This window comes from Canis aureus, chromosome 7 (assembly GCF_053574225.1).
Source record: "Canis aureus isolate CA01 chromosome 7, VMU_Caureus_v.1.0, whole genome shotgun sequence".
NCBI lineage: Eukaryota > Metazoa > Chordata > Mammalia > Carnivora > Canidae > Canis > Canis aureus.
In genome coordinates, this window is record NC_135617.1 from 52,228,219 (window position 1) to 52,244,615 (window position 16,397).

The following is a 16,397-nucleotide window of genomic DNA, read 5'->3' on the forward strand; positions in this document are numbered from 1 at the left end:
TTTGAGTTTATTTTTGTGTATGGTGTAGGAAAGTGGTCCAGTTTCATTCTTTTGCATGTTGTTGTCTAGTTTTTCCAGCATCATTTGTTGAAGAGACTCTTTTTTCCCACTGCGTATTCTTGTCTCCTTTGTTGAAGATTAATTGACCATATAATCATGAATCTGTTTCTAGGCTCTCTCTCTTCTGTTCCATTGATCTAGTATGTCTATTTTGGTGCCAGTACCAAAAAAATCATTTATTATCTGTCTGAAATTCACATTTAATTGGGTGCCCTGAATTTTATCTAAAACCCAATATAAACAGTATCCCAGAGATTTGCTTTCCATTTACTGACATTAGCTCCCTGCTAGGCTCATGTTAAGGGTTTTTCATCCTTGGTCCTGGCATCCAATTCGTGAAAACCTCACAATTCCTCCCAAAAGCCATACCTCACCGACTGACAGAGTCCAATCAGTCTGAAATTGTTTGTTTAATCTTTTAATTGCCAACCTTGAAAAGGAACATATTAACTAGTTATTTCATAAGAGGATGATGACTTGTCATTTCCTTCTAATCTAGCTTAGGAGCCAAGGCCCTGAACACTGTGGGAGTGACTTTTCTTTCACTGAACTCTATTGGCCCCTAGTCAGAGAGGAGGCATTACTTACTGTCAAAGAGCTTATAAACGCATAAGGGGTTGGCACGGAGCTGCTGAGCCTCGTGGGAGAGAGACTTTAGTGAGGTAAGTACTGCTTTCATAAATCTTTAGACATTGCCTCACATCGTCATCTCTAGGTCACCAGAAAACTACTTTAAAATGTGTCCTTAGCCCCAGGAAAAATCTATTTCATACTCACATTGTGCATTCTTGGTGTGTTTAAGGGACAGATCAAGAGTTGTTTATTCAATTGCTGTTAGATAAATTCAATGCTGTTGGATACATTGCTTTACAGAAATGTAAAAATGAAGAGATTTGAAAACTAGGGCAGGAGAATTTAGATAGAAAAGAATTAATGATATGAGGGGAAAAAGAATGAAACCATTTCAGCAATCTGAGACTATGGCCAGTGCAAGAGAGAGTGTAGGTGTTTGTGCCAGCCTTACTTTCTCTGTAGGTATGGAGGTTCCCCTAATGTGTGGTTTTGCTTTCTGTAGTTTCAGTTACCCATGGTGACTACAGTCTGAAAATATTAAATGGAAAATTCCAGAAAGAAAAATATTCATGTTATAAATGCACATCACTTTTATTACAGCCTATTTTTATAATTGTTCTATTTTATTATTAGTCATTGTTGATAACTTCCTACTGTGCCTAATTTATGAATTAAACCTCATCATAGGTATGTATGTATGTATAGACAAATCATAGTATATATAGGGTTTGGTACTCTCCTGGTTGCAGGCATCCACTAGGGATCTTGGAACAGTTGCAGGCATCCACTAGGGATCTTGGAACATAGCCATGCAGATAAGGAGAACTATTGTAGTCAACACACAACAGTTGTGAATTATGATCCTACAATGCTATGTAGCATGTGAAAACTAAAAATTAAGACTTAGTATAATAGAAAAAATTTAGTGTGAATGTCAGCAGAACCAGATTCCAAATCTCGGCTCTGACTAGATAGCTGGTAAGGCCCATTCTCTCTCTAGGATTCAATCAGCTCATGGCAAACATAGAGAAGGGCTGGAGCAGTGTTTCACAACCTTAGTACTATTGACATTTTAGGCGGGCTTATTCTCTGTTATGGGGAGCGGCCCGGTGGATTGGTATTTTATTGTTGTAATTAATAAATATTTATTATAGAAATGCACATTTAATTAGTTTTAAAGAATGTGCTTGACAATGGTGTTAACACATGTATTTCCTCAAATCTGGAAACTTCACACCTTTAAAATATTTACAGTGATAGTTTATTTACAAGTTTTACAAGAAATAGTCACTTCATCAATACTGTTGATACAGTTTACATTCTCACAGTTTCTTTCCATTTCACTCAGTGCTTCTAGAAAGAGTACAGTGTGGGGGTGAGGCTCCATCCTAGTGCCATTGACAAACAGCCCGAGAGTAGAATGATAAGTGCCAATGGATAACAGGAGCATGACTGTATTTTCCAAAATGGCCATGCTCTCTATCCTGGAAAGACTACATAGATACAGTAGCCAACTGCAATTTCAAGTGTAAGATATTTCCAACTAAATATCCAATAAATGTGTGTGTTAGGATAACAAGGTTGATGAAAAATAGGCAGATAAAATGCAGAATGACTAGTAGTAGAGGCACATCAAGCACGGCCTCATGCCACATCAGAGGCATCTCTTCCCAACTGATGTGTTAACACCCTCCCTTTTGTTTGTTTGTTTGTTTTTTTCCCTTCTGGTTTTGACAAACCAACAATGTCTAGCCTTCAGGGTGCTCGGGAGCAAAATAATCCCCACTTAAGAATCACTGGCTTACATAAATTCTCAAACTCCCAAATTCAGGAAGTCTTTTTTTTTTTCTTTTAAGATTTTATTTATTTATTCATGAGAGAGACAGAGACACAGGCAGAGGGAAAAGCAGGCTCCATGCAGGGAGCTTGATGCAGGACTTGATCCTGGGACCCCAGGACCACACCCCAAGCCAAAGGCAGATGCTCAACCGCTGAGCCACCCAGGTGTCCCATGGAATCAGAATGTTAGAGTCAACAATGTGCTGCCGCAGTGTTCATATTCATGGGGAAAGACAGGTTTTGTACAGGTGAGACTAGAGGCATAGTGACATCACTGTAACAATCCAGGAGCCCTGTAGGTATAACAGAATCTACGGGAAAACAGTACCTATGGCAGTACCTACTGACATGGCAATGAGGAAAAGCACTTTGCAAGGTGCTAAAGAGAGCAGGGTTGACAAGGATGAGGTATGATCCTACTTTGAAGGGCAGGAGGGCAGATAAGTAGAGGTGGAGAGGGATTGAGTATGTCAGGCTGCCCCTGGAGGAGGAATCCAGCCTGGACAGAAGGCTCAGTATCCTTGGCTTACAGCCTGGTAGCCTTCACCTTGCTATGGCTTGCTTGGCCAAGAGAATCATGATTTGGGGGGTGGGACCAATTAAATCGGAGTCACTACTGGGCCCTTTGTGTGCTGCCAGTTGTCTACAGACCTTTTCAGGCAAGAACCAAATAAGGCTCCTATCTCCTTCCCATGCAGCCATTGTTTCCTTAGTACAGGACAGTGCTCAATGATGTTAGTCAAGAAAGTTGGAAGGAAACTTCTTGAAAGCAGGAAATACATTACACATCAACCAGAAACAAAGTATTAAAGGAGGTTCAGTGAAATAGCTATTACCAGGTAAGGAAGAGGATGTTGGAGAGAAGCGATCATTTTCAAGTGTTGACAGTGAGACTCTGCACTAGTGCTGTTGCCTAGTGATGCCACTCACGGGGCTGGAACTCATGGAGGAGCCTGGAGACAGGATAGACTCCAGAATGCCTGGGTCGGGGAGCTGTTGGGGTGGGGGTGGACCAGAGGTGAGAGACACTGGGGGTTGCATGTGGTAGGGGCAGAACCAGAAATCTGCTGACGTCTTGAGGCTACCAAAGGTGGTGTTTCATGATGTGCCAGACCTCCCCGAACCTTCATCAAAAGTCCTGCAATTCGGGTTAGCACACAGTCAATGTCACCGTGTGAAACTGACTAACCAACACAAGCCAAATAAATGATTATATGACTCTGTGAAACAACATCTGGATACATGTGAAATCTGATTCCTATTGGAGCTCTCTGGGTCAAGAGATAGATAGATACACAAGGTGATTGATAAATAGGCAGATAGATGAGATAGATGATATATTAGATAGATAGATAGATAGATAGATAGATAGATAGATAGATAGATATAGATGATAGAGATAGATTGATAGATGATAGATAGATAGAGATAGAAGAAAGATGTGTGCTACCCAATGTGCTCAGAGACTCACTTTCTCCCAGGAACAGGGAACAGAGGGAAACTTGCATTTACTGATCCCTATTATGAGTTTTATGTACACGATCTCACTGCACTTCTCAACAGGCCTCAAGAGTAGATGTAACTATCTCTGTTTTTAGAAGAGAAAATTGATGTGCAGACACTTAACAACCTGACTGAGATTATGTACTCTGAAGCACAGGAGTTGGCATTTGTCTCTAAGGCTCCCTTCTCGCTCTCTAATCCACACACACTGTGATTTAGGGCCACATCCAGTGACAATAACTCCTTTCATCTACTACTGGAATTATCATAGGATATTCTCCTTTCAAGGAATATGAGTCTACTTTCTTATTCAGGTAAAATATATAAGTGCTCATTTTACTCCTAGTTCTTTAGGATGTCAACGTAAAGCGAGGTCTGCTTTTATTAATATTCTTCTTATCATGCTCCTGTAAATAAGCTAACAAGAAAGGAACTTGTGAATTCTGTTTCACCCTCTGCCTTCCCCATCCATTAGTTGGCTAATGGGTTCTGAATGGGAGCAAATAAACAAGGGTCTTGGAGAGAAGCATAGAAGGTGTCAAAGTGTTACATGGTTTCCTGGAAGAGCCCTGGACTTGAAATCAGATGAGTTCCAAAAACCTGTGAGTGTAGGAAAGGTACTTTGTCTCTTTGTACTTCAATTTCCTCATCTTTAAAATAGGACATTAGAAGCTGTTTCCTCGAGTTGTCCTAGGGGGTGATCACACTCACCAGATCGAGAGCACAAATCAGGAATATCCGTGTGTAGCTCTATGGCCAATGATTGAGTCTCTCCAGTTCTCATTTTCAGTCGATCAGGCAAAGTTCTATGACACCCTTTGCCCCAGTCTCCATCTGGCCTCTGGTGACCTCCCATTCAAAAGGGGAACAAAGTTGCTTATCCGGGGGGCCTAGTGATAAAATATTATTAAGACAAACATTATTTCCTTTTGTATCCTGACCCTCAGTCAATAGGTAAGGCAGTGTGAGGGCTTTTATCACAGCCCTGTGATCTGTACTTTAACACACTTAGTATAAGCTCCATTCTCCTTTTCATTCTGCTGAGTCACACACACCTCCAGTCCCCATGATAAGAAAGTACAATAAACAAAATCTCCAGTTACAAGACAGAAGACTTCAGTAAGTATGTTTCCAAACTGTTCTTTCCTTTCTTTTTCTTTCTTTCTTTCTTTCTTTCTTTCTTTCTTTCTTTCTTTCTTTCTTTCTTTCTTTCTTTCTTTTTTAAGATTTTATTTATTTATTTAATATACATAGAGCACAAGAGAAAGCATGAAGGTAGGGGGAGAGATGGGCAGAGGGTGAGGGAGAAGCAAGCTCCCCACTGAGCAGGGAGCCCGACTGGGCACTGGACTGGGTCTCCACTGGGGGCTCGACTGGGGGCTCCACCCCAGGACTCTGGGATCATGATATGAGCTGAAGGCAGATGCTTAACCCACTGAGCCACCCAGGTGCCCCAGCAATTCTTTACTTTATAAAGGTTAGAATTATTGAGTCCCACATGAAAAATGTGGATGTTGAAAACATTTTGATATCTGAAATTCAAGTCACATGCACTTTTTCAGAGATATATACATTTGATATAGTTTTTTGGAGTAGTGTTGTTGGGGTCCAGAGCCGATGACCCAGAATTAATGAAACCTTTTTGGTGCAAAAAAGGTGATTTTGTTTTTATATATTCATTTATTTTTAAAAGATGGTTTTATTAAAGCACTGGGACAGGGCCCATGGCTGGAAGAGATGTCCAGGATTGTGAGGAGCAACAGATTATATACACAGAGGTTGGGGGAAAGTAAAGATGAGGGATGTTCCAAAAGGACTTTCATATGCTAAAGAAGATTCACAGGATAGCAGAGGCCTTGCTATTGTCAAGCTAAAGTTGTTTTCCCCTCTAGCAAAGCATTAGCAGTAAGACAGTTGGGAGTTTCCTGGAGGAGTGTTATACTCTGCCTATCTCAAGTATTTATCAATGGGCTACAGGTTATAGAGACATTTAATCTTATCTACATTTCCTTCTGCCTTTGCTTCCCACAACGCCTTGGGTAAAGAGAGATATCTTTTGTCTCAGATTTCACAACAAAATTTTGCAAGAGAATCTTTTTTTTTTTTTAGATTTTATTTATTTATTCATGAGAGACACAGAGAGAGAGGCAGAGATTTAGGCCGAGGGAAAAGGATGCTCCCTGCGGGGAACCTGATGCAATATTCCTTTCTGGGACTCCAGGATCACACCCTGAGCCAAAGGCATATGCTCAACCACTGAGTCACTCAGGCATCCCTGCAAGAGAATCTTAATATTTTGTAAACAGAACCTGAGATTTGCACAGAATATGCAGCTGTTCCTCCTTAAGACCTGGCTTTGGGACTCCTGCTTTTAAGGGGTCCTGTGTGTTTTTATTCATATCTATGTTAGAACATCCATTGTTTAAGCCATTGAGTTTCCTTATCTGATTCCCCGCTTTGTTCATTTCTATTTTTAAAAATTTTTATTATTTATTCATTCATGAGAGATAGAGAGAGAGAGAGAGAGAGAGGCTGAGGGAGAAGCAGGCTCCATGCAGGGAGCCCAACGTGGGACTCCATCCCGGGTCTCCAGGATCAGGCCCTGGGCTGAACGTGGCGCTAAACTGCTGAGCCACCCAGGCTGCCCCATGCTTTGTTCATTTCTCATGCAGGCTGGGATGGACCAAGGGCTTTCAAAGTTTGTTGACCAAGCAGAACTAAAGTATCCCTCACCATTATACTGATCAGATGCGTGTGTATTCACGCACCCGTCCATACACACAACAAACATATTTGAAGCTAAAACCTCATGAAAAGATGTTTATGTTTCTACACATAATGCACGCAGATATTGTCGATTTTCTTCTGCTTCATTTTAAAAATTGGTGGGTTTCACAATCCACTGAAGGATTGTCATGAATATTTTAAAAATACCAATATAGAAAATAAAGCTTTTGATTTGAATAAAAATGGGTTTGAATCCCAATTCTACCACTTACTTTGGGCAAGTTATTCTAGAAACCTCAGTATCATCAATTTTAAGATGACAGTAATAACAGAAGCCACCTCAGGTGATTTTTGTAGGATGAAATGAAGATAAATAGGTGAGAATGCCCATTGTGTGACAGACACTGAAGAAATGTTAGTTCTGTTCCATTTAATGTAAATTTAATGCAGTAATATCCCTTTTTCTAGATTATAAAGCGTATCAAGTAAAGGTGAATTGTAGAATTCCTCCTCCCATCCCCCACCACCTTCCCCGACAAAAAAAGAAAAGAATTAATATCCTGTGTCTATGGAAAGAACTAGGGTCTTTCGAGCTAAGTAGTCTCAGCCCTACTTTTGCTCTAAGCAAAAGCAGCATAACAGCCAAGGAGTGGAGGACTAACTCTGTCCCTCCTCCCTTTCTTATCAGTGAAGTCCTCTGGTTTCAATGCCCCTCACAGGGCCAGCACTTGTGTGGATTCTAGCCCTACTCTTTTTAGTCCTAGGTGTGGGTTTCTATGTCCATCACTAACTAAAGATTGACTGTGGACCCATCTTTTCACCTCTGAACCTTGTTCTCATTAGCTGATATGATATGATATAATATGATATGATAATAACTAGTTGATAGAGTTGTTATGAAGATTAAAGAAATAATATATCCAAAGGGACTAACACTGGGTCATGATCATTAGGAGATTTTCAATAAATATTAATTCTCTAATCCTTCCCTGTCCTGCTAATACCCATACTTACATCCTTATCATACACTCCCACCTATTAGCCTGCCAAGACAAACAGATTTTACCCAGTGGAGACATGGGCATGATTTGGAACAATTTCCCATGGTTGGCTACTGATGGATGATGATTTTGGCCGTGAAAGACATGCTAGGGACTCTTCCAATTCTGTCCTGAAGAAGGCAGATACTCCTTTAGCATTGTCGGTACTATTTGACCCTATATCAAAAAGTACATTTTTCTTCTGTGGTATCGTTCATATGTTCATTCATTCATTCATTTGTTCTTTGATTCATATTTAAAGAAATCCAGAGACTACCATGGCGGGGAAGCCCAAGCTTCACTACTTCAATGGACGAGGCAGAATGGAGTCCATCCGGTGGCTCCTGGCTTCAGCTGGAGTAGAGGTTAGATCTGAGTTCTCGTCTTAAGTTGGATCTCAAATTGACTCTATCAAAGTACTTTTCTCACATAAACTAAAAGAATTTTCTTATTAAATGAACTGTCAAGAGTTTTGCATTAAAAAAATTGTCAGTTTGGGGTGCCTGGGTGGATTAGTCAAGTGTCCAACTCTTGATTTTGGCTTAGGTCATGAACTCAGGGTCATAAGACTAAATCCTGCATTGGGCTCTGCACTGGGTGTGGAGTCTGCTTGGGATTCTCTCTCCCTTACCCTCTGCCAACCTCTCACCCCACACTCATGCTCTCTCTAAAAAAAAGAAAAAAAAAAGTCAGCTATTTAAAGATGAACAGGAGCATCTGGGTTGCTCAGATGGTTAAGCATCTCCCTTCAGCTCAGGTCATGACCTGAGTCCAGGTCCCAGGATTGAGCCCCACATTGGGCTCCTCACTCAGCGGGGAGTTTGCTTCTCCATTTCCCTCTGCCTCTCCCCCGCTACTCATGCTCTCTTTTTCTCTCTCTGTCTCAAATGAATAAGTAAAAATTAAAGACAGAGAGAGATGAACAGATTTGGGGTGCCTGGGTGGCTCAGTTGGTTAAGCTTCTGCCTTTGGCTCAGGTCATGATCTCAGGTTCCGGGATGGAGCCCCACATCAGGCTCTCTGATCAGTAGAGAGTCTTCTTTTCCCTCTCACTCTGCCTCTCTCCCTGCTCATGCTTTCTCTCTCTCTCACTCTCTCAAATAAATAAATAAAATCTTTTAAAAAAAGAGATGAACAGACTTGACCTAATACATTATTAAAATTTCCTCTCATCAAAGAACATAAACAATTAAATAACTTAAGGAAATTAACCACAATGTCTAGGTATTATTTGGATTTGGATTTAAGCAAACAACAAAATATCATTTATGGCCTGTGGGCAAAAATTAGAAACATGAAACTTGATCTTAGATGATTTTATTTTTTTATTAAAGATTTTATTTATTTATTCATGAGAGACAGAGAGGCGGAAACATAGACAGAGCTTGATGCAGGACTCAATCCCAGGACCCCGGAATCACAAACTGAGCCAAAGGCAGATGCTCAACTGCTGAGTTACCCAGGTATCCTGATCTTAGCTGATTTTAAAGAAGCAATGTTGGTATTGTAGGTGTAACTAATTCACTGTTTCTGCTTTCCAGTTTGAAGAGAAATTTATAAATACTCCAGAAGACTTGGATAAATTAAAAAATGGTAAGACCAAGAATCTAATTCCTTGGATGAGGGTATGGGTAGAAGTCATAAGTTGAGGTTTTAACACTTATGTGTGAATGTGATGGGAATTGGGAGTGGTGAAAAGGAAGAAAAGTGGCTCCAATGTAAGGGGGTCTCCTTGGGCAGGTCTTCCATCTCACTCAGGGCTAGGAAGGGCTTGAACTCTGAGTATCTGCTAAAAAAAACCATGCCCCCTTCCCTATGAATGCCCTCTCTTTGCTCTCGCTAGCTTTTTTGTATCCCGAGTGAGCTGGGTCCATTCAGGATCTCACATCGCCTGCCCATCCAAGGACTCTCAAACACATGCAGTTGAACAAAAAAGTAGAAATAGGCCAGCAGTTTCTATGAGTTCTTTTCTCTGGTAGGGTTGACAAGGGAATACTCAGCAATGTTATAGACTCAGAGAATGAGATGATGGATTAGTTGAAAGTCCAGGTGACAATATGAAGAGGGAGATGAAGAACAAGGTCCAACACTACAAACATCAGCATACTCAAGAAAACAGGGCCTACCCTGCATAAACTGTCCACTAGGAGAATTGGAAGAGGACATAAAACACCCTACATAAAAATCTCTTTTAGCATTGGCCCTAATGGCATAAGTTCCAAAGGACTTCTCATTTGAAATGCATGTCATGGTGGCCTCTCAAAATTTCCTAAAACATCCATGAAAGTAAAGCAACTGCAAAAAACACAGAAACCTACCATGTATCTACATGGGAAATAAAAAGATAAATGAAATAATAGGTGAAAAGTAAGAGGCAGATTGAGCAAAGAGGATTATAGGAAGCTGAAAGCAAAATGCTGTTTTGTTGAAATGTGACCAGACAATAATTTTTTGTTTCCTTTTATATCTTAGGTCATGGCAACAAATGTTTTTTCATGCTAAAAGAGTAATGATCCATAAAACATTTCACTCTACTTCTTCTTTTCTCCTTTAAAAGATGGAAGTCTGATGTTCCAGCAAGTGCCAATGGTGGAAATTGATGGAATGAAGCTGGTACAGACCAGAGCCATTCTCAACTACATTGCCACCAAATACAACCTCTATGGGAAAGACATAAAGGAGAGAGCTCTGTACGGTATTTTTTCTGCTCTTTCATGAATGATTAATGTGAAAACTTGGTTTCTTCCTTGGGTGAGCAGGACTGTCAGGAAGATCATGGGCAGTAGTGCCATAGGACTTAGTGGTATAGATTAAGGTCCAACACCACAGAGAGCTGTGAGGATGAGGGATTCTACTTGAAGTGGATTCATCAAGTGGGGTTACAGAAGAGGAAGCAGTCCATGGATAGAGCACATGTGGTGACACAGTTTTCTGAATGCTGATGAACTATAAAGTCAGAAAGATGGTGGAATCATCACTCCAGGTACTCAGGCCTTTAGGAGCTAGATACTAGTCAACAGCTAGAGACAAAGGACAATGTGTCTGAGTGTCTAGCAGATAAGGCTGGGGAACAGAAGGATCCAAAGGAGCTGATTCTAAAGGTTCTTAAATTATAAGAATGATGACCAAGAACTTCACTTATCAGCCTGTTATATAGACTAGCCACTTGACAAGGGTTAGCACAGCCTTGTTGTCCAGATGCCAAGGTTATCTTGACCATTTTGATACAGGACTGAAGTAGCTAGATTTTAGTCACTACAACCATATCTATGGGTTCTCTTCTCTGTTGTGATGGGACCACAAGATTGAAATTTAAATCTCAGAAGGTGCTGTTACTCAAAAAGTTACACACAGAGTCACCATATGCCAGCAACTCCATTACTAGTATACAAATAAGATAATTGAAAATATATCCACACTAGATCTTTTATGCAAATGATTATAGCATGGGATGCCTGGGTGGCTCAGTGGTTGAGCATCTGCCTTTGGCTCAGAGCGTGATCCTGGAGTCCTGGGATTGAGTCCCACATCAGGCTCCCCATGGGGAGCCTGCTTCTCCCTCTGCCTGTGTCTCTGCTTCTTTCTCTATGTCTCTCATGAATAAATTAATAAAATTAAAAAAAAAAACAAAGAAAACTTCAAATGGTAATAGCAGTGTTGTTCTTAATGCTCAAACAGTAGAAATGACATGAATGTGCATGGTTGGAATATTGGCCTGTCCATCAATGGAATATTATTTGGCCATGAAAAGGAACGAAGTATGGATGCATAGTACAACACAGATAAACCTGGCAAACATCATGTTACATAAACCAGACACAAAGGCACAGATTGTATGATTCTATTTGTATGAAATATCCAGAACATTCAAATATATAGAAACAGAAAGTAGTTTAGAGGTTGCCAGGGGTTGTGGAGGGAAGAAATTGGAATGAGTATAGAAGCATACAGCATTTCTTTTGGATATATGAAAATATTCTGTAATTAGAGTATGGTGATGGTACAGAATTGTGTGTCTTTTTTTTTTTTAAAGATTTTATTTATTTATTCAAAAGACACACAGAGAAGAGAGGCAGAGACACAGGCAGAGGGAGCAGCAGGCTCCATGCAGGGAGCTTGACGTGGGACTTGATCCCAGGTCTCCAGGATCACGCCCTGGGCCGAAGGCAGCGCTAAACTGCGGAGCCACCCTGGCTTCCCAAATTGTCTGTCTTTACTAAAAATCACAAACTTGTACACTTGAGAAGTTTATACATTATGGTATGTGAATTATGTATTAATAAAGATTTTATTTTAAAAACTATTATAGGAAGTCCAGTTTGGAACTATAAAACCAAATCTCCTAGAGTATGTACTAGTTGCAATGTACAAAGATTTTCACCCTTTTAGGGGATATTTTCTTTTCTTTTCTTTTCTTTTCTTTACTTTTTTTATTTTTAAATTTATTTTTAGATTTTATTTATTTATTCATGAAGACACAGAGAAAAGGCAGAGACATAGGCATAGGGAGAAGCAGGCTCCTTGCAGGGAGCCAAATGTGGGACTCGATCCCAGAACTCCAGGATCACACCCGAAGCCAAAGGCAGATGCTCAACCACTGAGCCACCCAGGTGTCTCTTAGGGGACATTTTAGATGAAGACTTGAGAAATGCAAACAAAGCCAGGGTTGGGCAACTACATGGGGACAGGTTGTGGAAAATAATCGGAAAACCTGCCGATGTTTGGTATAAATGGGCCTGGGTGATGTAACAGGACAAGAGAGGAAGGCACCATGACTGGGATGGCTGTGCCAGGGACTCTCTCTAGAGATCACTTAGATGGCAGGTCTTAGCCACACGAGTCACACTACATTTGTGCACAGAACACGTCACCACAGATATGGCAAGTCCTGGGTACGGTCCTAGGGGTACTTACAGGATTGCACCAATTCCTTTGTGACTCTGGACAAGTCACCAATGTTCTCTGTCCCTCTTTTTGGTCATGCATATAAAGAGAATTTTAGACATAAACCTACCTTGATAGGTTGTTCTTGAATGAAATGTTCAAATCGAGTAAAAATCAGAGCTGGATGCCTGCATATAAAAATGCATGTGGTGGGAGCTGAACTACTTTACCACTTCCTGATGCCTGTTCTTGTACATTTTTTCAGCTATAAAATCAAGGCAGGGGCAGCCCCGGTGGTTCAGCAGTTTAGTGCCGCCTTCGGCCCAGGGCGTGATCCTGGAGACCCAGGGAGTGATCCTGGAGACCCAGGATTGAGTCCCACATTGGGCTCCCTGAATGCAGCCTGCTTCTCCCTCTACCTGTGTCTCTGCCTCTCTCTCTGTGTGTGTCTCTGGTGACTAGATAAATGGAATCTTTAAAAAAATAATAATAATAATAAAATAAAATAAAATAAAATAAAATAAAATAAAATCAAGGCAGAAGACATTTGACAATTTGCCCACTTTGTCTTTTAGGATAGATATGTACACAGAAGGTATAGTAGATTTGAATGAAATGATCATGGTTTTGCCTCTATGCCCACCTGATCAAAAAGATGCCAAGATTACTCTGATCAGAGAGAGAACAACAGATCGTTATCTCCCCGTGTTTGAAAAAGTAAGTGGACTGTTGGGTACTTTGGGGCTGTGGACTTAGAGCACAAAGAAAGATGGTGGGATCCCTGGGAGGCGCAGCGGTTTGGCGCCTGCCTTTGGCCCAGGGCGTGATCCTGGAAACCCGGGATCGAATCCCACATCAGGCTCCTGGTGCATGGAGCCTGCTTCTCCCTCTGCCTATGTCTCTGCCTCTCTCTCTCTCTCTCTGTGACTATCATAAATAAATAAAAAAAAAAAAAAAAAAAAGAAAGATGGTGCCTGGCATTGCTCAGGCATTGATTGTCGCTTCAGAGGCCTTCCTGAATACTAAGGCAGCATGAGTATGACTCTCAAGGCATCTTATAAAAAACTGACTGTGAGGAAGAATTGTACCAGTTATACCCAAGTTTTAGTTTTCCAGCAAGACTTCAACTAATAGGAACCCAATCTAGAATTCTCTGTCTGGCAGACTTCTATGGTCACAGTCAGAGCTTGGACTGTTGAAGGCTCTGAGAGCCACACTGGAGATTGAAATAGATCTTTCAGAGCACCATGCAGGGGCTTTGATCTAAGAAGAATGCCATGAAAGCAATGCATCAGGAGACACTCTGGCAACATGTGTAGGGAGACATGAGACAAGTTGCCCTTCAGGAGAATATGGTAGTGTTTTGAGGATGAATGGATGAGATGTATCTAGACAGAGATGGGGGCAGTGGGATGGAGAGGAACAGACAGATGGAGAGGTGTTAAGAAAAAATAATTGACATCCTTGAAGACATGGCTTTTAGACTTAAGAGGAAAACCATGCAAACTAAGGAAATAAGGTTCCATCACTAGACATAGATTGGTATCTTAGTTAACGTTTCTCCTGGGAGGTAAGAGGAGAACATTTTGGGATCAAAAGAACCTGAAATTGTGCTAAATAAAAACTATGGGCCAAAAAAAAAAAAAATTGTGGGAGATACAGGGGGTCATACATAGAAATGAAAGGGTTAACACAGACATACCCATCCTTATAAGGCAGTAGGTCATTCTGTCAATCACTGAACAAATGTTAATTGATTGCTTGTGTGTTTGCCCTTTTCAAGGAGGGAATAATTCATAATAATCAGGAAATCCTCCTATCCCTTGTGGTGCTAAGAGTTTGGGGCACCTTCACATGATGAAGACCTGAACAGTCATCCCATTTGAGTACAGCCCTACTGTGAAATTACAGAGTGAGCCCTATGATAAGATAAATGAAAAATGTATATTACTATACAGTATTTGAAATTGTATTATGTTCTTTGCCTATTAATTATCCATATTTCTATGTGTACATAGCCTTAAAGGGTATTTGCCAAAATTTCCTGAAGTTGATGGTGCCATGGGGTTTTTTCTTCATGTTATCATTTGCATATTATTGGAATATCTTAATAAATTTCATTAATTTCCCCAACATTTTATTAGGAAAAGTTGCATATGTCAGGATAGTTGAAAGAGATAGACAGTGGACACATGTTTTAGGGAGACATTAGCCAGGGTTTCAGCTGAGGAGAGGGGAAAGAATAGCCGAGGCCCAGTGTTTCACTGAGTCAGGGGCAATGCAGAGGGTCTGAAGCCCACACTCCCTCAGTGAGGCAGGAGAGGTGGGGAGGTTGGGCTGGAGACATCAAGGAGGAGCAGAGGGTCTTAGGCTGTCTGTGCCTGAGCTCATGATGTGATTCCTCAAATCCTCCAGGTGTTAAAGAGCCATGGACAAGACTACCTTGTTGGCAACAAGCTGAGCAGGGCTGACATTCACCTGGTTGAACTTCTCTACTATGTGGAAGAGCTTGACTCCAGCCTTCTGGCCAACTTCCCTCTGCTGAAGGTGATCTCTCTCACAGCCTTCAGGAGGGAAGGCTCACATTTCCCACCTGAGGATCTAACAGTTGGACTTAGGTTCCATCATTGTGCAGATCTTCTTGGCCCTGGAACTCCCTCCAGAGTTAGCTCCTGGGGCTGGTCGAGGCTCAGAATCTTGTCATGCCAAGGGGTTTGAAGTGGTAGCTTCCCCGTGAAGAAGAAATTGTCTTTGCCACGAGAAGGACCCAGGGCTCAGCATCAACCTCCACATCCCTATTCCATTATGGATTCTGTCCTCGTTTTCTCTGGGGTTTTCCTTATCCCGGTGTGTCCCTCTCCTTCCTTCATACTTCTGCCTGAGCAGGTCTCCTTCCTTCTGCTTCCTTTCCTCCACTCCTGCTCCTAATGGCAGACATCACGTTTCTCTGGGCAGAGTCTCCCTCTCTCCGTGTGCTGAATGACTGTTTTGCCTGGTCTCATGGTTTACCTTTCTATATTTTCTGGTTCCATTCCAGGGCAGTTTTGCTATATCTTCATGGTCTGTCTGGAGACTGTATGTGTGTCGAAATGTGACAGACACATTCCTCTTCCCTGTGTTGCATGAGAGCAATGAATCCGTAGGATTTATGTGTAGGGAAGGAGGCAGGGGGACCTGAAACTGCATAGAGTCTGAAAGAAAGATGTCTTTGGGGGAAAATGGTATTAAGCTGTGTTTTCTTCCTCCAACCTTTGTGTCTCACTGGGTGTCATTTCCCAGCCTCCCTGTGGTGCTGATGGAGGGGACTCAGTGGTCCTTGCTAGGAACATCTCTGATTCCCTGGCTTGTGCTGATGATGGGGCTGGTCTTTGGCTCCATTCTGAGTCTGTGTCTTTGTGCCTTGCAGGCCCTGAAAACCAGAGTCAGCAATCTCCCCACCGTGAAGAAGTTTCTGCAGCCTGGCAGCCCAAGGAAGCCTCCCTTGGATGAGAAAAGTTTAGAGCAAGCGAAGAAGATTTTCAGGATTAACTGAACAGGAATGGATGCCCAGCACATGCAGGGCCAATCTCCTGAGATGAAATGTGTTACCTAAATCCAAATCCTGGCTATTACAAGGCTAGGATACTTCTCAAAAATTTAAAATCTAATTTCATTACAAATTCACTATGCATATTTAGTTGCAAAGCAATTCATTTTGTTTTGATTAAATATCAAATCATGATCACCTCCTGGGGTTTCTCTTGGTCTCAAAAATAGATAAAAGGAGAAAAA

At 41.4% G+C, this 16,397-nt stretch overlaps 2 protein-coding genes across 2 annotated transcripts in view; both read left to right on the forward strand.

Annotated features, from left to right (window-relative positions):
• The window catches only part of LOC144317371 (glutathione S-transferase A4-like), a 59,258-nt gene extending 58,560 nt beyond the window's left edge, over positions 1-698 (forward strand). Inside the window, exon 8 of the mRNA XM_077903669.1 lies at positions 560-698. The gene's annotated coding sequence lies outside the window, so the exon portion shown is untranslated. The remainder of the gene's footprint in view (positions 1-559) is intronic.
• LOC144317370 (glutathione S-transferase A2) lies at positions 682-16,350 on the forward strand. Its single transcript, XM_077903667.1, has 7 exons — positions 682-722; positions 8,005-8,107; positions 9,284-9,335; positions 10,300-10,432; positions 13,202-13,343; positions 15,042-15,173; positions 16,033-16,350. Exons 2-7 carry the CDS (start codon positions 8,021-8,023, stop codon positions 16,156-16,158), a joined length of 672 nt encoding a protein of 223 aa, XP_077759793.1. The 5' UTR covers positions 682-722; positions 8,005-8,020; the 3' UTR covers positions 16,159-16,350.
• The last annotated feature ends 47 nt before the right edge of the window (positions 16,351-16,397 follow it).

What these genes read in the sequence shown, in the direction of transcription:
- LOC144317370 (XM_077903667.1), top strand. Translation starts at nt 8,021, where the DNA reads ATGGCGGGGAAGCCCAAGCTTCACTACTTCAATGGACGAGGCAGAATG. An exon ending in GACATAAAGGAGAGAGCTCT is followed by an intron (nt 10,433 to 13,201) that starts GTACGGTATTTT and finishes TTTGTCTTTTAG; the next exon opens with GATAGATATGTACACAGAAG. An exon ending in CCAACTTCCCTCTGCTGAAG is followed by an intron (nt 15,174 to 16,032) that starts GTGATCTCTCTC and finishes TGTGCCTTGCAG; the next exon opens with GCCCTGAAAACCAGAGTCAG.